The 22,039-nt window shown below is 35.6% G+C and overlaps 2 protein-coding genes across 2 annotated transcripts in view; one reads left to right on the top strand and one right to left on the bottom strand.

The window, feature by feature from the left end:
• Positions 1-701: 701 nt before the first annotated feature.
• LOC149829420 (boron transporter 4-like) lies at positions 702-8,697 on the top strand. Its single transcript, XM_090015929.1, has 14 exons — positions 702-871; positions 979-1,198; positions 2,169-2,251; positions 3,510-3,702; positions 3,804-3,942; positions 4,021-4,186; positions 4,514-4,680; positions 5,154-5,327; positions 5,466-5,561; positions 6,400-6,516; positions 6,896-7,218; positions 7,298-7,577; positions 7,860-7,997; positions 8,129-8,697. The coding sequence occupies exons 2-14, from the start codon at positions 1,095-1,097 to the stop codon at positions 8,159-8,161; spliced, it is 2,013 nt and encodes a 670-aa protein (XP_089872055.1). The 5' UTR covers positions 702-871; positions 979-1,094; the 3' UTR covers positions 8,162-8,697.
• A 165-nt stretch (positions 8,698-8,862) lies between these two features.
• LOC149829419 (EG45-like domain containing protein) overlaps positions 8,863-22,039 on the bottom strand; it is a 29,577-nt gene continuing 16,400 nt past the window's right edge. The window contains exon 3 of the mRNA XM_090015526.1: positions 8,863-9,087. Coding sequence (XP_089871652.1) covers positions 9,060-9,087 — 28 coding nt within the window. The 3' untranslated portion in view covers positions 8,863-9,059. The remainder of the gene's footprint in view (positions 9,088-22,039) is intronic.

Genomic DNA, 22,039 nt, shown 5'->3' with positions numbered 1-22,039 from the left:
CAACCCTACTACCCTGTCTAGCAGGTTGAGAACTGAACCACGAATGTTGGCGTGATGACATTGAAGAGCAATTAAAAGTCAAGGCCCGTGACTTCATGCAGCCAGCTGTGCAACAAAAAACATGTGGTCACTTATGCTGCATGGATTTCCATTGAAAATTTGCCGCGAACATATCTGGATCCGGACGACCCATGTAGTGAGTCCCTTTTTGGTCAGTTTGTGAAACCAAATATGGTCCGGTCCGGTCCGGGTATATTTGCATCCGGATGGAAAAGAGTGGCCCCAGAATCGAGAGCATTGATAGCGATGCTGGGGTCCACAGCATTTCGGTAACCGCATCCGGGTCATGGTAAGAAGAATTATCGCAAAAACCAACGAAAACCTGCTACGTGCTCCCGCAAAAAACGGGGTCCAGCCCGTCTCTCTCTCTCTGCCCGAATGCCAAGCAAAAGCGAGAGGAGGGAGAGCAAAGAAAACCCAACAAGAAACCAAAAATGAAAAGGACAAAAAGGGAAAATACAAAAAGAGGGTGAGGCCCACACGGTTTCAAGGCAAGGCTAGAGATCCATTTTGCGAATCTTCTCCCTGCTTTCTTGTTTGATTCTCGAACCTCCGTTGATTTTAATTAATTGCAATTAAGGCAAGAAGAGAGAGAAAAGAGAGGCGTGGTGGAATCCAGGGCTAATAAATCACAACGAAAAGGAGAGAGAGAGAGAGAGTTGTGTTGAGGGAGGGAGGGAGGGAGAGAAGAGGGTGGTGGTGGTGTCCCTCTGCCGCTGCTTCACCTGGCAGCGACCGGAGACTCCCTCACGTTCTGGTCACCTTCTTTGCCCTCTGATCGCCGGAAAGAAAACCGTTTCATGCTTCTTAGGTCTCTCTCTCTCTCTCTCTCTCTGTGGTATCGGAAGATACGAATGTGGATATAGATATGTAAGAAAATGATGTTTTTCTTTTCCCTTTACTTTTCTTGGCTTACAGGTGCATAAAGATGTATTCTAGAGACGTTCAAGAGAATGCGGTTCATCTTCTTCTCCTTGTTGGTTGCCTGTAGTGTTGATTGCAAAATTTTGGTGTGTAGTTGCTTGTGATTAGCGATGGGTCTGTGGAGCTCTCCCTTTAAAGGTGTCGCCGACGATGTGAAGGGAAGGCTCCCCTGTTATAAACAAGATTGGGTCGCCGGCTTTCGTTCCGGATACAGGTTTTTCATTTTCTCTCTTCTCTTTCGTGGTCTTCTGTTTTCTGCCAATAGGTCATATATACCTGCATGCACATGCAGTCGTATTTTATATACAACGGATTAGTGTCCTCATTGCGGTACCGAACCACCATAACTTATGGCGGGACTCTCTTGGTTTTTTTACACAGATCTAATTTCCAAAATCAAAAGCTTTCCTCTGGATCATGTTTGGCATATGTCATAAGCTATTTTCATGTCTCATGGATCGATCCATTCAAACAGGAACGTGTATACCCAACCATAATAGGCCCTCTCTCTCTCTCTCTCTCTATATATATATATATATATATATATATATATATATATATATATATATATATATATAGAGAGAGAGAGAGAGAGAGAGAGAGAGAGAGAGAGAGAGAGAGAGAGAGGAAGGGAGACCGTATCCAACCCAAGGGATGTCCAAAATCTACAACCTGTAGATGATGTGTTTCTCCTCTGATGTTCGAGATCTTCATTGAACGAACTCTATATATTAGATTTTTATCATTCATTTTAGTAAGAGACATGTTTCAGATTATAAATTTTAAATATTCAGATGTGTTCTTGAAAGCCCTAAAAATCAACGGCCCACAATACTTTGTATTGTAAAGTATTAAATGCATTGTGAGCCGGAAATTTTCACTTTTGGACAAACATGTTTAAATATCGTAAAGTCTTTGCATAAATCATATTTCTTACTAAATAGATTATAAAGAACAAATATATAAGGATTGATCGATGAAACACTCGTTGGATAAGGGGAGCCGTGGTTGTATATTTTGGACTTTCATGTGGTTGGACGGCCTCCCTGCCACACATATATATATATATATATATATATATATATTGGTTTGCCATGTATAATGTTATGTTGATGATTCCTTGGCTTAAGGCAGGTGGGGTGATTTGAATGTGTTTAATTTTGTTTTTTTATTATTATTATAAGGATATTGGCACCAACGGCGTACATATTCTTCGCATCTGCTCTTCCTGTGATTGCGTTTGGGGAGCAACTCAGCCGTGAAACAGGTCTGTTTCTTACTCTTCTCCACTTTCCATCGTATTTATTGAAATTACATGGGTTGCCTTTCGTTTTATTTTCTTTTGAAAAGGCGCTCGGTTTTCATTTTTGTTTGATGCAAGTTAGAAAAAAGATGGGTGTAGAATTTTTCGAAACAGAAAGGGAAAATTTTGTGTAGTTTTTTTTTTTTTTTGTCGAAACAAAACGACATGGGTTCAAATTTGGCTGGCACTACGGCGTGATTACTAAGACAGGGTGAGTGGTCATTGCACTTTATGCTTGTTTTCTTCTCTTTTTCTGATTTTGGTTTCCTATTTTTGTTTGTTTTTGGCCTCACGGTTTAGCTTTCTCTCCGATTAAAACACGTCTTTTTCAGTACAACTTTGAAAATCCAAAAAGAAAGAAACTCTATTTTTTTTTTCAAAGTCGAAAGAAGCCCTGTCCTTTGAAACAGAATACTTTTTCAAAAAAAAACTCAAATATGGATCCAATTCATCGTATTTCAAATTTAGGTAATATCTTGTCTTGAATTTGAATTCCCCAAGTACCTTGAAGATACTCTATATCCTATTCTGTTTGGAAACGGTCAATCGAAGGGATTTTATGCATTTAGAAAAGTGGTTAGTTGTGTTCTGGATTTAGCAACTATCACCTCCAAATAGAGACGGGGTCTGTCTAACCCCAGCTTGCTAATAATAAATAAAAAAAAGGGAAAAAAAATAAAAGAAAATTTAAAGACTACGACGCATTCCCACAACCAGCCGAGCGTGGACATTCACATGCATGACAACGTGTGGGCCCCATCCTGTGCTGGCTGCCATGCTGGTGCAACCATGCAGATTGGGTGCTCACCGATTAAAGAGCCTGCCCCTTCGGGTGGGGCAACAGAATTTTCTGTGGGCCCCCAGCCGAGTAACGGTCACGCATGGAATGATAGGGGTGCAATGGATAGGAGTGGATCATGCTAGATTCGGATCCACATTTGAAATGCAAATAGTAGATTGGAATCGAATTATGAATCCGAATCAGATCAGATGAGGTGTGGTTAAATTCATATCTGAAATAAATGTAGTAATACTGAATCCACTAGAAAAAAGATTAAAAAGCAAGTTCTCTGCATATAAAAAACGTGAATGAATTGGATTTTCATCTGCACCCGATTAGATCCAACTAAATAAGTAGGCTTGCTCAAGCTGGCCAAGTAGACAAGAGTAAGATGACCTCCTCTGTTTTATGATAGGCAAATTTGTAACTGTGATGTTTCAGATGGAAGGTTGAGTGCAGTGCAGGCATTAGCATCCACTGCCCTTTGTGGCATAATGCACTCCATACTAGGGGGGCAGCCATTGATGGTGCTGGGTGTTGCAGAGCCCACTGTGATCATGTACATATACTTGTACAATTTCGCGAAGCAAAGACATGATCTCGGCGAGGGCTTGTTCTTAGCATGGGCTGGATGGTACTCAACATTTTGTTTCTTGGCAAATTTCTCAGATTTATGTTTGATGATACATTGATTGCAGTCACTGATTGGTACGTGTACATTAAAAAAACTCACAGGGTCTGCGTGTGGACTGCTCTCTTGCTCTTTCTCCTTGCCATATTCAATGCTTGCTGTATCATCAGTAGGTTCACTAGGATTGCAGGGGAACTCTTTGGAATGTTGATTGCTGTTCTCTTTATTCAAGAAGCCATCAAGGTACTGTGGATTCTTTTATTAGCGTACATAGCTTTGTGAATGCCAAACTTGATGTTTGATATGGTAAAATAATGACAGGGCCTAGTGAGTGAATTTGAAATACCAAAAGGTGAAGACCAAAGTTCAGAACTCTACCAATTCCATTGGGCGTACGCAAATGGGTTGATCGGGATCATATTCTCATTTGGTCTATTCTATACTGCTTTGAAGAGCAGAAGGGCTAGGTCATGGAAATATGGCACAGGTCAGTTTGCATTCTTCCTTTGTGCTTTGTAGCTTTACAGCAAACCATAATCCCCAACTGATTCTCCAGAGAGCAGATAGGGAAGTAAATGGTTCAGATTCGGATCAGATGTGTCCAATGCCATATTCAACTAATCGGATGAGATCAGGTCATATTTGTATATGACCGTGTGTAGGCCCCATTCTCATGGTGTCCAATGTAACTGAACGGTTCCGAGTGAGATGTGCAGCAGGAATTGAATATAACCAAGGAATCAGTTATATGCAACAGAGACTGAAGGTTTTGTTCATGCATATTATTTATCCTGATTTTTTTTTCTTTTTGTAGGATGGTTGAGAGGCTTGATTGCTGATTATGGGGTTCCTCTGATGGTTTTGATGTGGACTGCGATGTCATACAGTGTGCCAAGCAAAGTTCCACATGGGATTCCTAGGAGACTCTCCAGTCCTGTTACTTGGGACAGTAAGACACTGACTAACTGGACCGTTATTAAGGTATCCAATTCTATACATCCCCTGAATCATGAAATGAAAATGTTTAATTACACATCACGAATTCAATGCCTGGGATGTGTGTATCCCTTGCCTCAAGGTCGAAACCTGAGGGAAACTATTTTGCTGGACAGAGGAAGGGTATTCATGGGGTTTTATACCGTGGATATCAAAACATGGCCATGGTCAATGTAGCACCTCTCAGCCTGTAACCGGACATCTGAACCATAATAGTAGCTTCTCCTCGTTTTATCAGAAAAAAAAGGTTTCATCTGATTTATTGTTTACTAAATAGGAGTGAATTATCAATGAAGTGACTAAGCATTCACAAGATTGCCAAAGAACAGCAAAGGCCTAGTAAAAATTCCCAATCTCGAAAATTTTCACCTCAATATCCAAATGCACCTTAAAGCTTGCTCACCCTTTAATCAGCACATATCATATACTGACTCGGGTGTATTGCACTGAATGTGCAGGATATGGGTTTGGTGCCCCCTTTATATATTTTCTTTGCATTGGTGCCGGCAATAATGATTGCAGGACTCTACTTCTTTGACCACAGTGTATCTGCTCAGATGACACAGCAAAAAGAGTTCAATCTTAAAAACCCACCTGCTTACCACTATGATATCTTATTGCTTGGCTTCATGGTAACTTTCTTTCTTTCTCTTTTTTTTTTTCTTCTATTCCAGTAATGCTGATAGAATGGGTGCCTTCATTTCCCTGAATTTTTAGCTCATCTTTTTACGAAGGTGATGTCTGAAACAGTTTGAATTTGAAATTGGCAGGTTTTGATATGTGGACTGGTGGGTCTTCCTCCCTCAAACGGTGTCATACCACAATCCCCCATGCACACAAAGAGCCTAGCCGTTCTGAAGAGACAGGTCTGTTGGCAATGTATATGTTCTCAAGAGTAGTTGTTGGCCTGTGTCTATGTTACAAAAATATGGACTGACACGTTGCACAAGTTGGAGATGTGAGTTCATAAAATTTTTGAAAATTAGGATATGTGGACGCAGATTTCTCTAGATGCAATAAAAATATTTTTGATACTTTAATATAAAAAAAATGCCTTTACATGTCATATTGTGTCATACCATGTCCGCCAGTGTCACCAGGGATATGAAGCCAAAAGGCATCCCCCCATGTCATAGGCTTGTGTTTGTGCATGTTTGTGTATGTTGCAATATTGTTTTTTCGCAGCAGTTAATAAAAACATAAAAAAATGTCATAGTATTTCAAAATATCACCACAATCTAAATATCATGTTAATGCCACAATAACATCATATGATAATATAATTTTGAAAAAAAAATCCTACATATGATTTTTCTTGTTCTTCGTTAGTGCTTCTCTTTTTTCTTAAATTATGATTCATCTTGTTTTTTGTTTATATATTTTAAAAACTTTTCTTTCAATTTTTTGAAAAAAAAAATGCTACTAAAAAACCTATATTATTTCTTATCTTTTGTATTATGTTTTACAATTTTTTGTTTTTTAAAATCCCGGGATCCATCTAGAAAAACCACTGGACAAAAGATCATGGATGGAACCTCACAGTACCTCTCCTTTCTTTTCTTTTTTTTTCCTTTTTTTCATTTTTCTTCCATGAATCGAACCTCAGACTGCCTCCTTGTTTTGGATTTGTTTCTAATTGTGTTTTCAATGCAATAGCCTTCATATTCTGGGTAATAAATTATAGATTTTTTTTCTCTTTGATAGTTAATGCGGAAGAAGATGGTAGAGAGCGCCAAAGAGGGCATAAAAATGCAAGCCAGCAATAGTGAGATATATGGCAAAATGCAAGAAGTATTTATTCAAATGGACAAGGGCTCTACAGTATGTATTCCTCCTACTGCCCTTCTATGTTACACAGCCCCTCAAGAAATTCCTTTTTATTGTTTATCACCACCTGCATATCATTAGCCAATAACCAATGGTTCATGTTTTTGCATTTAAAGGAAGTTCTTGTGTTCATAGTGTGAAAGATGCAATCCAACACCTTGACGAGTTCGTTGTCACGCCCGCGCGCACATACACACATCGCAATGTCACAGCATTGTTAGACACATTTATGTAGCCAATTAGCTGCTCTGTACAGATAAATCATGTAGTTAAATGTTAGGTCTCAAGGAATTCAATTGATCGTCAATGCACTATTTTAGTATTGGTATGGCCATATGACCTGACCTGGTTGCTCCTGCAAATTGGGAAACAGAATGTGGTAGTCCTGAAAGAGCTCAAAGAATTGAAGGAAGCTGTGTTAGGAAGCAATGAAGGTGGTGGGGCCAAGAACGGCGGTTTCGATCCCGAAAAACATATCGACGCATATCTTCCAGTTCGTGTTAATGATCAGAGGCTGAGCAACCTGGGCCAGTCCATGCTTGTGGCTGCCTGCCTTGGCATCATGTCTACCATCAAAATGATACCAACCTCTGTTCTGTGGGGCTATTTCGCTTACATGGCTATCGATAGTCTACCAGGCAACCAGTTCTGGGAAAGGTTGCTCTTACTCTTCATCACTCCAAGACGCAGATACAAGTATACCAACTCTCTCTCTCTCTCTCTCTCTCTCTCTCTCTCTCTCTCTCTCATATTATGTTATGTTTATATTGGACAGGGTCTTGGAGAAGGAGCATGCTTCCTTTATAGAATCAGTGCCATTTAAGAACATTGTCTATTTTACTCTGTTCCAGCTGGTGTGCCTACTGACATGCTATGGGATCACATGGATACCTGTAGCAGGGGTACTCTTCCCCATTGCTTTCTTCCTCCTCATAGCCATTAGGATTCACATCCTGCCCAAGTTATTTTACAGACATCACTTGATGGAACTCGACGCAGCTGAGTACGATGAAATTGCGGGAGCATCACATTTTGATCGGAGTATCTCAATCAGGGTAAGTTCTTTCTCCCATACGCACGTTAGCTAAATCCTTCTAAGTTTCTTTTTATTGATCAGACCCTACAGGTGTGATCTACATGCATTTTTTAGTAGGAAACGAGCTTTTGATCATGTGATTGTAACGTACATGTAGATATTTTAAGATCTTCAAAGGTCATCGGCCTACAATGTATATGAGTAATATTTTGTTGTGGTTAGCATTCATATTTTCTCTTCATAGCCTTGGAGTTGATTGAAGGGCTTAACTATAATTTTCATGGTCATGTTCACTGCTTAGGAACTAGAAACTCCCCAGGATAGTGAGGAAAGTTGCATGGGAGCTTGTGATGCGGAGATCTTGGATGAAATTACTACCAGTAGAGGAGAGATCAAGGTCAGAAGTTTTAATGAAGACCTTGATTTGAAGCATTTTCAGGCAAGTTACCTAGTCCCCATGTATCTCCCTTGCCACAATCAACTAGCTTTCTTCTCTTCTTGATATGCAACAATAGATTAACTTCAATATTTCTCTTAATGGATTAAGTCATGCTCCAATTCCTTGTGCAGGTGCATCCAGAGGAAGAGGTAAACCATGAATGAGTTGAAGTGCAGAGAAATGATAAACACGCTGCCGTCTCCTCCACAAGGAGGATTTTGGTGTTGCGAGATGAAAAATGGGTGGAGCAATTATTCCAAATTCAAGGGATCAAATGATAAAAAGTCTATATTTTTGGTAGTTTAGATTGTGAAGCAAAAGTTTATCATATACTTCATTACTCTATCTTACAAGAAAAAGGGTTAAAAGATCTAAAGTGGGTGTAATGTTACCTGCAGATGTTACTGCTCGTCTCGTGTTACTGCCATTTCATCCGTTACGCTGTAAAATGTGCATTGAGAAAAGATAAGATTCCGATATCATACTGTTATTGTAAAGCTTAATTGAGCTTTATGACTTTTCCATGTGACAGCTGTATTACACTACTAATCCTCTCAATTTCTTCAAAAAAGAAGAGAGACTAGTAGCATATTTGATTAATTCTTCTGTTATCCATGTACAAGAAGAATAAACCTTTGAAAATAAGGAGCAACAGTGGCATGCCTTTGTTTCTGTTTAATTTTATTATCTTTTCACAAAATGGCTTTTCTCCAAATTTCTTTTAGTGGTTATTTTGCTTGAGAGAAGGTGAGACATTTGACATCCATGATATCCATAATAGGTGTTGACGTTTCCCATTCTCAAATAAGAAAAATTTGATGTGTAGACTAAAAATATAGAAACAGAAAACACAAAGAGACCAGATAGCTATTCTCTAAGCAGCCTCTTTATCCAACAGCTCTGGCATCCATTGCCTGGATTTAGTGGGTGGTTTCTTTCTGCTTTCAACAATTACCAGCAACACCTTAATGCATGTCTTTTCCATAATATTGTGAGCCTAGGGTTTCTGATTGTGGTCTCTATGCCAGTCTTCAAGATAAATGCCATGAATCTTGTAACTGATTAACCCACTTGATCTTGTCTATTTCCTCTGCAAACAGCAACAAAAGTTTGTATCAATCAAAGCTTTGTTAGATAACAGGATCATGCTTTGAACTTTTCGATCTCCTTTAACATGTTTCAAAAGGAAAAGAAACGTGGCTAAATCTAACCCAATGCCACCTGGATCCTACTTTGGACTAATTGAACTATTTCCAAACTTTCTTGTAAGGACTATAATGCAAAAAATACCATATTTCTCCTACGGTTAATCAAAATGGTACTTCAGGTCAGCTCCCTGAACAATCACAAATACATCAAAATATAGCCATAGAATCTTCATATTATGTTTTTATGTAGTAATTGTTGGAATTAAAGCATACCTCCAGCCATGATAACACTATGATTCGTCTCTTCTTCTTATACCAACACTAAAATTTTAATAAAGGAATCTTCCAATACTACTAGGCTCTTTATGTGTTTAAAAGATAGATCCTCACACTTGTGATTTAAATTGCTCAGTGAGTATGAGGACCCTCCTATTTATAATTCCAAAGGTGTCTCTTCTAATCATAGAAAACACTCCTTGGATGTGAAAGGATACACCTCTTCAGTGTGAAGAGGCACTTAACCACCATGTAAAGACACTAACACTCTAAGAGTTGTAACTGTTCAGCTCCAACACCCTTTTATTAAGAAGATGTAACTCTTGGCATTACTACCTCTTGGCAAGATGCCAAACGACACAACCCATGCCAATGAATGTAACCTTTAGGATTTATATAATATGGGCCAAGCTACATCATAGGCCCAATAGTCTCCCACTTGGCCCATATTGATAAGCCTTTCTGAAAGTGTTGTAGTATTGAGGCAACGAGCACTAGAGGGGGGGTGAATAGTGTTTTTAAATAATGTCTTTCTAATTTTGAAGGATTTTCAGATTCGCAAAGCAATCACACAAAGAACACAAGAATTTATCCTGGTTCGGTCTTTCAGACTTACATCCAGTCCCTAAGCAAAATCCGCTTAAGATTTTCACTATCAACCTTGTGTAACCACAAAAACATACAGACCAAATTCAGTCCCACTTTCAGTAACAAACCTACTGAAAGCCAACAACTCCTTTAAACCAAAGAGTCCTTTCCTTTTATAGAAAAATATAAGCACACTTGCAATCAACCTACGAGCCTTTCTTATAAATGCAGATGAAATGCAATTGGCTTCTGAGGTTGTTGAAATACTCAACTTGCGAATTCACTATCTCTCAAAGGAATTTGAGTGAAAAACTGGAGTGAAAATATCAAGTGAGTGAGAAAACGAATACTTGAATGAATAGGAGTGAAAAGCAAAGAATTCGATCTTTGTAACTCAATGTAATTCGATTGGATTCGATGTTTTTGAGTGTGTAATGCACTCATATTTATAGTTGAAAGATTTCATACGTTGAGAGTATGAAGGGGTGTCAAAACAGACACTTTTGAATGGTCAATTCATTTGAAAAATGAAAAGACACACCTTTTAAAAGTTACAGAAAAATAGCTATATTAATCGACTGGAATAATAGTTAGTCGACTGAAATCAAATATTAGCAGACTGACAGTTATCGTCAGTCGACTACTGTGTTTAACAGAACCGTTTTAAAATCTAAAGTTTGAAACTTAGCCGACTAAAGAAAAGTTAGTCGACTGATGAAAATCATCAGTAGACTGAAAAACCTTTCAGTTGACTCCTGCTAAATTTTTCTGAAAACAAACATTTTGTCCGATCGATTAAGAAAACCTTCAGTCAAATGCTGCTAAATTTTCCAGAAATTAAACATTCTATCTGGTCGACTAAGAGTCGATTAGTCGACTAATTCAGAAAGTTGACATTTTTGCTTTGAAAAATTGGCGCGAAAAAGTTGGCCGACTGGTGAGTCTGTTGGTCGACTAATAAACATGAAAAATTAAGTAAAGAGATCTCTAAAATGATTTTCATGAAGAGTTCTTTTAGAAAAGTTTTTTTAAAGACTTTTCAGGTGAAATGCAATTGAAATATGCACTCACACAAAGAACACAAGAATTTATCCTGGTTCGGTCTTTCAGACTTACATCCAGTCCCTAAGCAAAATCCGCTTAAGATTTTCACTATCAACCTTGTGTAACCACAAGAACATACAGACCAAATCCAGTCCCACTTTCAGTAACAAACCTACTGAAAGCCAACAACTCCTTTAAACCAAAGAGTCCTTTCCTTTTATAGAAAAATATAAGCACACTTGCAATCAACCTACGAGCCTTTCTTATAAATGCAGATGAAATGCAATTGGCTTCTGAGGTTGTTGAAATACTCAACTCGTGAATTCACTATCTCTCAAAGGAATTTGAGTGAAAAACTGGAGTGAAAATATCAAGTGAGTGAGAAAACGAATACTTGAATGAATAGGAGTGAAAAGCAAAGAATTCGATCTTTGTAACTCAATGTAATTCGATTGGATTCGATGTTTTTGAGTGTGTAATGCACTCATATTTATAGTTGAAAGATTTCATACGTTGAGAGTATGAAGGGGTGTCAAAACAGACACTTTTGAATGGTCAATTCATTTGAAAAATGAAAAGACACACCTTTTAAAAGTTACAGAAAAATAGCTATATTAATCGACTGGAATAATAGTTAGTCGACTGAAATCAAATATTAGCAGACTGACAGTTATCGTCAGTCGACTACTGTGTTTAACAGAACCATTTTAAAATCTAAAGTTTGAAACTTAGCCGACTAAAGAAAAGTTAGTCGACTGATGAAAATCATCAGTAGACTGAAAAACCTTTCAGTCGACTCCTGCTAAATTTTTCTGAAAACAAACATTTTGTCCGGTCGATTAAGAAAACCTTCAGTCAAATGCTGCTAAATTTTCCAGAAATTAAACATTCTATCTGGTCGACTAAGAGTCGATTAGTCGACTAATTCAGAAAGTTGACATTTTTGCTTTGAAAAATTGGCGCGAAAAAGTTGGCCGACTGGTGAGTCTGTTGGTCGACTAATAAACATGAAAAATTAAGTAAAGAGATTTCTAAAATGATTTTCATGAAGAGTTCTTTTAGAAAAGTTTTTTTAAAGACTTTTCAGGTGAAATGCAATTGAAATATGCACTCTAAGTAAGACTCTTAGAAGAATCTAAGACATTTAATGAAATTTACATTTACATATTTGTCTTCAAAGATTCTTCATTGAATTCTTCAATTCTTATCATCTTTCTTCATTGCCTTAGCTGAAATGCAGTTGATTCACTTGTTCATCATGAAAATTTAGTTCTGGAAATGTCATATACGACTTCTTTGTCATAACAATCTCCCCCTTTTTTATGATGACAAACTAGTCAAAGATGGAGCATTTAGATGCATAGATGGGGATTTTACTCCCCCTATCAATATGCTGCAAAACATATGAAGTTAGCACAATCAAAGCATATATATATATATATCACATATTGATTGTTTTGCATTTCCATCATTATTTCATGTATTTCTATTTTTTTCATAAAATTGGTATCAAGTTCTTATGCAATTTTCAATGCTTTCTCATGCAATTTCCATGTTTGTCTTTTTCTCCCCCTTTGTCATAATAAAAAAAGAGTAAGTGCAGTCATAGCATAAGCAAAATGCAAATTCAAGTTCAAAATATTAGAAGCAGTGCCGAAGGGAGGAACAAGCAGAGACATTGTGGATGTCGGCTCTCCAACGCTTCAAGAATGACGTCTGGTGAGAAGATGATGTTGTCCGACGTCGTGGAGGATAACCGGTGCTGCAAAGGTATACTGAAGCGTCACAGATATGAGCTGCTGTAGAAGCACTTTGTCACGGTCAATAAGGTTCCGACGAGGAGGAGGAGTTCGACCAACAAGAGATTTTAGTCTCTTAGGGTTTGTGGAAGAGGGAAAGGAACGACAGAGAGAAAGGAGTGTGTTCAACTTCTGAATAGAGGAAAACACACGGGCGTGATTTTAAAAAAATAACAATTGCCCTTTTAAACAAAGACCAAGGGGTATTGGGTCCCTTCCTTTTTAAAAATTTAAAAACAACCATCAGTCGACTAATCGATTTTCATCGGTCGACTAAAAAGTTTGATTTTGAAGATTTAAAAAAAAACATTCTAAAATAAATTTATAAATCTAATAATAAGCAAATGCCTAGCTCTCTCCTAATTCACATAAACTCTTCATTTTTAAGTGGTTTAGTAAAGATATCGACATGTTATGCATTTATGGGTATAAAATTCAAAGAGATATCTCCTTTAAACATATGATCTCGTAAGAAATGATGTCTCACTTCAATATGCTTAGTTCTTGAGTGCTAAACAGAATTTTTTTGAAAGATTTATAACACTAGTGTTATCACAATAAATTGTTGTTGTGGAGTAATTCAAACCAAAATCTCTTATGGTTTGTTTCATCCATAACACTTGTGAACATGCTAAACTAGCCGCTATATATTTCACTTCAGTTGTCAAGAGTGACACTGAATTTTGCTTTTTACTAAACCAAGAAACTAAGGAATGTCCTAAGAAGTGACAAGTTTCACTAGTACTCTTGCGATCAGATTTGCTTCCAACAAATCTGCATCACTATATGAAACTAAATCGAAGGAAGATGATTTCGGGTAAAACAAACCAAAGTCTAAAGTACCTTTCAAGTATCGAAGAATTTATTTTACAACAATTAAGTGTGATTCTTTCGAATTAGCTTGAAAGCTAGCACACATACAAACACTAAGCATTATATCAGGTCACCTAGCAGTTAAGTATAATAGAGATCCAATCATACCTCTGTAGAGCTTAGTATCTATAGTTTTGCCATTTTCATCTTTCTCAAGAGAGGTAGTTGTGCTCATAGGATTTTTTCTTGATTTCGATAAGTCCATGCCAAATCTTTTAAGAAGTTTTTTTGTTTACTTGGCTTGGTTGATGAAGATTCCTTCTTCAATTTGCTTTATTTGAAGTCCAAGAAAATAGTTCAATTCGCCAATTAAGCTTATTTCAAACTCTTCTTGCATAGCTTTAGCAAATTCTTTACAAAGAGAGTCATTAGTAGAACCAAATATTATGTCATCAACATAAATTTGCATAATAAGAATATCTGAATCTAGATTTTTAATAAATAAAGTAGAGTCTACCCGACCAATGAAAAAACCAGACTATTCTAAAAAATTTTGTAGTCTTTCATACCACGCTCTTGGTGCTTGATTGAGTCCGTACAAAGCTCTTTTTAATTTGTAAACTTTTTCTGGATATTTCTCATTTTCAAAGCCTGGAGGTTGCTCTACATAAACTTCTTCATTGATGTATCCATTTAAGAATGCACTTTTAACATCAATTTGATATAACTTAAAATTCATGTAACTAGCAAAAGCAAGCATCATTCGAATTGACTCTAATCAAGCCACTAGTGCATCACTTTTATCAAAATCTATGCCTTCTTCTTGATTATAGCCTTGTGCTACTATCCTTGCCTTATTTCAAATGACTTCACCATTTTCGTCCAGCTTATTTTGGAAGACCCATCTTTTTCAATTACTGGATGATCCTTTGGCCTATCAACTAGATCACATACATCATTCCTAGTAAATTGGTTAAGTTCTTCAGACATGGCCAAAAGCCAAAATTTATCATCACAAGCCTCATTGATATTCTTTGGTTCTATTTTTTATATGAAAGCGATATTTGCAATATATTTTTCCAATTGCCTTCTAGTTTGGACACCACTCTTTATTTCTCCAATAATATGCTCATGTGAATGATTGGAAACTTCTTTCCAAACCAATGGAAGAGAAATATTTTCTTGAGAAGTGTTCTCTATCAAAGGTTCTCCTTGAAGTATGACTTCTTCTCCTTCGCTTAGAGGTATAACCTGCTCACAATTCTCATCAAATGCAACATGTAAAGATTCTTCAATGCAAGATGTTCTTTTATTAAAAACACAATAAGCTTTACTTCTAGAAGAATATCCAAGAAATATTGCTTCATCTGATTTTGAATCAAACTTATCAAGATTATCTTTAGTATTTAACAAGAAGCATTTACTACCAAAAATTTTGAAATATGAGATCTTTGGTATACGATCATAATACAATTCAAAACATGTTTTATGTAAGTATGTTTGAATAAGAACACAATTTAAAACATAACATATTGTATTTACTGCTTCAGCTCAAAAAGATTTTGGTAAATTTTTATCTTGAAGCATGGTTCTAGCACATTCTTGCAAAGTTCTATTCTTTCTTTCAACAACTTCATTTTATGGAGCCGCTCTAGGAAAAGCAAAGTTGTGAGATATACCAAGTAAATCACAAAACTTTAGAAAAGATTTATTTTCAAATTCACCACCATGATCACTACGAATGGTAATAATAGATGTAGATTTTTTATTTGTAATTCTTCTAAAAAGTTTAAAAATTTCAGAAAAAACATCATTTTTGCTTTTTAGAAAAATTATCCAAGTAAATCGAGAATAATCATCTACTATAACAAAAGCATATTTACTATCATTCAAACTTTGAATTCTAGATGGTCCAAATAGATCTAAATGTAAAAGTTCAAGAGAACGCTTTGTTGAAATTATATCTTTTGCTTTGAAAGAACTCTTGATTTGTTTACTCATTTGGCAAGCATCACATAAGTGATCTTTCTTATATGGTATTTTAGGTAGACCTCTAACAAGATCATTCTTGGATAACTTAGAAATTAATTTAAAGTTAACATGTCCAAGTCTCTTGTGCCATAACCATTGAGTTTCACTTTAAACAATAAGACATTTTTCATTAAAAGTGGGTAACTCATCTAGATAAAGTTCATATACATTATTCCTTCTTTTACCTTTAAAAATGATCTTTTTAGAATAAAAATTAAAAATTAAGCATAAATCATGTTCAAAAGAAACACGAAAACATTTATCACATAATTGACTAATGGATAATAAATTATGCATCAAACCATCTACTAAAAGAATATTTTCTATCAAGAGAAATTTTGGATTACCAATGTTACCAATACCGATTACTTTTCCCTTGTTATTGTCACCAAAGGTGACAATTTCTCCATCCTTATTTTTGAGGGTGGAAAATAACTTCTGCCTTCCAGTCATATGTTTCGAACAACCGTTGTCCAAGATCCATTTGTTTCTTATTTTTTGTACGTACAAAAAAATTGGAAGACAAAGCATTTGACCCTTTTTTATTTTCGGGTCTATGAGCGTTAGCCTTAGAAACCTATATCCATTTGGATTTTGGTTTCCTTTGAGAATAAATATTCTTTTTATAAAAAGATTTAGCATGTCTAGAATAATCATGTCTAGGTTTATAAGCTTTATAAGTACCATGATTAGATGCATTTCTATTATGACTAGAAAATTGAGTTCTTTGAACCAATGATTGAGAATTTTGACTTTGATTCTTTACTACATAATTTGGTCTATTTTGAGTATTAAAGAAACTGTATCCCAATCCGGTTTTATTAACTGAGTATCTCTGAGAACCAATAAGTCTTTCTAGATTTTCTTATCCATTAGTGAACTTGGTCACTATAGAAAGATGGTCATTTGATTTTACTTTCAGACTTGATATTTCTTCTTGTAAGATTTTGGTTCTAATTCCAATTTCTTTTATCTCAGATGCTTGACAGAAGTTTTCCTTCTTGAGATCTTTTATCTCTTTAAGTAACACTTTGTTTTGAGTCAATAGTTGAATTTTCAGTTTTTAACTCTTTGTTTTTAGAACTTAGACTCTTAAATTTAGCATATAAATCATTAAATGCTTCTAATAAATCATCATACTCAAATTGACTTATCGAGTCTTCTTATGCTACAAAACACATGTTAGCAACTTCTTCATTTGATTATTCATTGGAAGAAGAGTCACTTTCATCCCAACTTGCTTGAAATGCCTTTTTCTTTTTGAATTAGTCCTTGTGTTTGATTTTGAGAAGAGGACAATCTTTCTTGATATGTCATGCCTTTTTGCAGTTAAAGCACTTGACTTCATTAGGATTAGAAGAATCAATTTTCTTTACCTTCCTTTGAAATCTTCCTTTTTTGATGAATCTTTTGAATTGCCTTGTGATAAGGGCAATATCTTCATCTTCTTCTGAATCTTTAGAGTCAGAAATGACCTTGAAAGCAAGAGATTTCTTCTTGGGTTCTTTTTTTTGTCTATCATAAAGTTGGACTTCATATGTCATTAAGTTGCCAACCAAATATTTAAGAGAAAGGGTGTTTAAATCATTTGCTTCCTCTATTGTTGTGGTTTTTCTCTTTCATTCATGAGTTAAACACCTTAGGAATTTTCTAACTAAATCCACTTGCGAATATTCTTTTCTAAGGGATTTTAGAGTGTTAGTAATATCGGTCATTCTTGTTACCATGTTCGATATAGACTTATTTTGCTTCATTTTAAACACTTCAAATTTATGAACTAAAGAAGCAATCTTAGATTCATTTACCTTTGACGTACCTTCATGAGTAACGAGAAGAGTATGCCAAATTTCATTTGTTGTAGAACATTGAGAGATGTGATTGAACTTTACCTTGTCAACGGCACAATATAGCGCATTCATAGCTTTGGCGTTGAGTGAAGCAGTCTTCTTTGCTTCATCAGTCCATTAGCTGAAATCAGTTGATGGTGCTTGGTACTTTTCTGAAACAACTCTCCAAATTTCAGGATTTATAAATTATAAGAATATTGTCATTCTTACTTTCCAATAGCCATACTTTGTTTCATCAAAGAGAGGAGGACGAACTAAGGAGCATCCTTCTTTGTGTTGAGAAGGCGATGTTGTTGTCATGCTAGATGATGGTAAAATCATGATATAGCAAACTTTGCTCTGATACCAAATGAAAGTGTTGTAGGATCGTGGCAACAAGCACTAGAGGGGGGTTGAATAGTGCTTTTAAATAACGTCTTTGAAATTTTAAAGGATTTTGAGATTCGCAAAGCATTCACATAAAGAACACAAGAATTTATCCTGGTTCGGTCTTCCAGACCTACATCCAGTCCCCAAGCAAAACCCGCTTGAGATTTTCACTATCAACCTTGTGTAACCACAAAAACATACAAACCAAATTTGGTCTCACTTTCAGTAACAAGCCTACTGAAAGTCAACAACTTCTTTAAACTAAGGAGTCATTTCCTTTTACAGAAAAAATATAAGTCAGCACACTTACAATGAACCTACGAGTCTTTCTTATAAATGCAGATGAAATGCAATTGACTTCTGAGGTTGTTGAAATACTCAACTCATGAATTCACTATCTCTCAAAGGAATTTGAGTAAAAAACTGGAGTGAAAATATCAAGTGAGCGAGAAAACGGATACTTGAATGAATAGGAGTGAAAAGCAAAGAATTCGATATTTGTAATTCAATGTAATTCAATTGGATTCGATATTTTTTAGTGTGGAATGCACTCATATTTATAGTTGAAAGATTTCATACGTTGAGGGTATGAAGGGGTGTCAAAACAGTCACTTTTGAATGGTCAATTAGTTTGAAAAATAAAAAGACACACCTTTTAAAAGTTACAGAAAATGACTATATTAGTCGACTGAAATAGTAGTTAGTCGACTGAAATCAAATATTAGCAGACTGACAGTTATCGTCAGACTACTGTATTTAACAGAATCATTTTAAAATCTGAAGTTTGAAACTTAGTCGACTAAAGAAAAGTCAGTCGACTGATGAAAATCATCAGTAGACTGAAAACCCTTTTAGTCGACTCCTGTTAAATTTTTCTGAAAACAAACATTCTGTCCAGTCGACTAAAAAAACCTTTAGTCGACTGCTGCTAAAATTTTCATAAATCAAACATTTTGTCTGTTCGACTAAGGGTCGATTAGTCGACTAATTCAGAAAGTTGACGTTTTTGCTTTGAAAAATTGGCACGAAAAATTTGGTCGACTGGTGAGTCTGTTGGTCGACTAATAAACATGAAAAATTAAGTAAAGAGATTTCTAAAATGATTTTCATGAAAAGTTCTTTTAGAAAAGTTTTTCTAAAGACTTTTCAGGTGAAACACAATTGAAATATGCACTCTAAGTAAGGCTCTTACAAGAATCTAAGATATTTAATGAAATTTACATTTGCATATTTGTCTTCAAATATTCTTCATTGAATTCTTCAATTCTTGTCATCTTTCTTCATTGCCTTAGCTGAAATGCAGTTGATTCACTTGTTCATCATCAAAATCTAGTTCTGGAAATGTCATATTCGGCTTCGTTGTCGTAACACTCGCTCCTTTAAACCAGGATTTTAAGCTATTGGTCACAATGTCCCAATGTTATGGATCATGGTGGCAAATACCCTTATAGAGAATACAACCTTCCATGTATCATAGAATCATTAGAACATCATCATAATCAAATTGAAATGAAATCATAAGTTGAATATGCTAATCGTACATGTGATCACAAGGTACCAACAAGTTCCATATCAAATACATGATCCTTAAATACTTTAGGCACCAATCCCTTTGTCATAGGGTATGTCGATCATGAATTTTGTACCTATGTGCTCTATTGACACTTAATGATCTTGAACCTTCTTCCTAACCACAAGATACTTAATGTCGATACGCATAGCAGCTCTAATATACTTGTTATTATTGGAGAAAAAAACTACTACAAAATTATCACAATAAATCTTTAGTGGTCGAGATATGGAATCAACTATCTTAAGTCCATCAATAAAATTTCTCAACCAAAGAGCTTGTGTAGTAGCTTCACAAGCAATGAACTCAACTTCTATAATGCTAGGATGATGTAACAATAGTTTGCTTTATACTTTCCCAAGAAATAACACCACCAGCAAGTGGGAAAATGAACCTAGATGTTGATTTTCTATCTTCCTTGCTTTCAACATAATCCAAGTTCAAATATCCAATCATTTCTAAATGATCAAATCGTTTATGCATATAGTCCTTAGTGCCTTATGGATATCGCATGACCTTCTTTATTGCAACCCAATGAACATAGCCTAGATTGCTTTGGTATCTACTCAATATTATGAGAATAAAGCAAATGTGGTCTTCTGCATATGTATACATCAAGCTTATAATTGCAGACACAAGGAATATTGTTTATTTGCGCCTTTTCTAGATCATTTTGTAGACACTTTATTTCATGAATTTATCACATTTAACCAATGTTGTCAGTATCAATGCGTATCGACCGATACATATCGTATTGATAGAAAATCGATATAATACTAACCTGAATCAATTATTTTTTATAAATATAAAAAATGCTTAAAATTAATTATTTTATGTTATTTTAATATTATATTAATGGTTTTAACATGTGTCATGTTCTGATTGACAAGAAATATATTTAATTATTTTTTAGCTCATTAAGAATGATTCACTTGCGAATCATTATTGATTGATTCACATGAATTGTTGGCTAAATGATTCAGGGCCGATACTGATATTGACAACATTGCATTTAACAACATGACATTCAAAAGTCTCCTTTGAACACCTGTGCAGCAAGCCTAGGGTAATGGATCCACCCAAGGCAAAAAAAAAATAGTGTGTGCAAGTGTTGATAAAAAAATTGTAATGTTGAGAAAGATTTGATTTATCGAAAATCACAAAATGTGTTTTAAAATATGTGGGGATGCCGTATACGAGTCTTAACCACCCTTTGCCTGAAGGAAAGGGAAAGTCCAAACAAGTTTTGTTATGTCCGTAGCTTGAATCACACTGTTGTGGATTCAAGTACGCAAATAAAAATCAATGTGTATAAGCACCAATCAAAAGATTAAATAAAATTAAAATAAGCAGATTAGGGATATGGAAAATACCTTTTCTTTTAAGCTTCTTTTGGTCTTACAACACTTCTGCATAGGTACGAGGGTTCTTCAATGGCTTCAGGACATGGCTTCAGGACATAGTACAGGTAGAGATTTGAGTAGGGGTTTTTTCCAAGACCAATACTCAGGTATGTGATTTTTAGATGACTCGACTATAGGAGTGAGCCCCTATTCATAGAATTCTGCATGAGATATGGATCTAAGAATTTTTAGGTTTGAATCTAACCCAAAAAGATTTGTTCTTATCCTTATAGAAGATAAGACTTATCCAATAAGAGTTCTGCTTAGGATAGGACTTTAGGTAGGATAGAATTTAAGAATATTCTATTTTTTGGGCTCTAAGAGGAAAAGAATACACTTTTGATTGGTTTCTATCCAAATGACATACATAGATGGAGTTTCTAGAGGTTTCCTATGGATTGGATAATAGAATTTTAGATCTTCACCCTTAAATCGGGTCATACTTCAGATCTATTATGACAATGTAACTTGTTTTGGCCATAACTTTCTTTCCAGATGTCAGATTGAGGCACCATTTGGTGCATTGAAAATCTAAGCTTTAATTTATCTTTTAAGTAAAAAATCAAATCAAATGGTTTTGATAGTAAAAAATGCACTCAATGTAGTCCTTACTTGAAAAACATAATTTTCATTTAATAAAATACATTGTTTTCGTCATAACTATCTACTTTGATATCGTATTGACCTAATTTTTAGCTTGTTGGAAAGATAAGATCCTCTAGTATAATTGATATTTTGGACAAAATTTGGGAGAATACCAGTTTAGAGTCTAAAAGCTTAAGCTAGCAAAACTTTAAAATGACCTGGTCAAATGTGAGGTGTCTACATATACATCTCTTTGGCATTAATCTAATGTGGTTCGATTTATGACAAAGAAGTAGACACCTATAGAGATTGGTTAATTTTTTATACTACTGGGTTGTCGAAACCTTTTTGGGCCTTGTCGAATGAGGTAGACCAGTGTTGAGATAACTGGGTTGTCAATACCGTTTGTGGTCTCACTAAGCGATGCCGGGCCAATTTCTTGACAACTGGATTGTTGAGACCATTTGAGTGGTCCCATAAAGTGAGGTCAGTGCCAACATCAAAAGGGAGGAGTTAGACTGTCGAGACTCTTATGGGTCTCATTGTGCGAGGTCGGATCACTCTGAGGA

Source organism: Nuphar pumila, chromosome 8 (assembly GCF_984573655.1).
Source record: "Nuphar pumila chromosome 8, dmNupPumi1.hap1.1, whole genome shotgun sequence".
NCBI classification, from domain to species: Eukaryota; Viridiplantae; Streptophyta; class Magnoliopsida; order Nymphaeales; family Nymphaeaceae; genus Nuphar; species Nuphar pumila.
This window is presented reverse-complemented; position numbering and strand designations above follow the sequence as displayed.

What these genes read in the sequence shown, in the direction of transcription:
- LOC149829420 (XM_090015929.1), top strand. Translation starts at nt 1,095, where the DNA reads ATGGGTCTGTGGAGCTCTCCCTTTAAAGGTGTCGCCGACGATGTGAAG. An exon ending in GGCTTTCGTTCCGGATACAG is followed by an intron (nt 1,199 to 2,168) that starts GTTTTTCATTTT and finishes TATTATTATAAG; the next exon opens with GATATTGGCACCAACGGCGT. An exon ending in ACTCCAAGACGCAGATACAA is followed by an intron (nt 7,219 to 7,297) that starts GTATACCAACTC and finishes TATATTGGACAG; the next exon opens with GGTCTTGGAGAAGGAGCATG.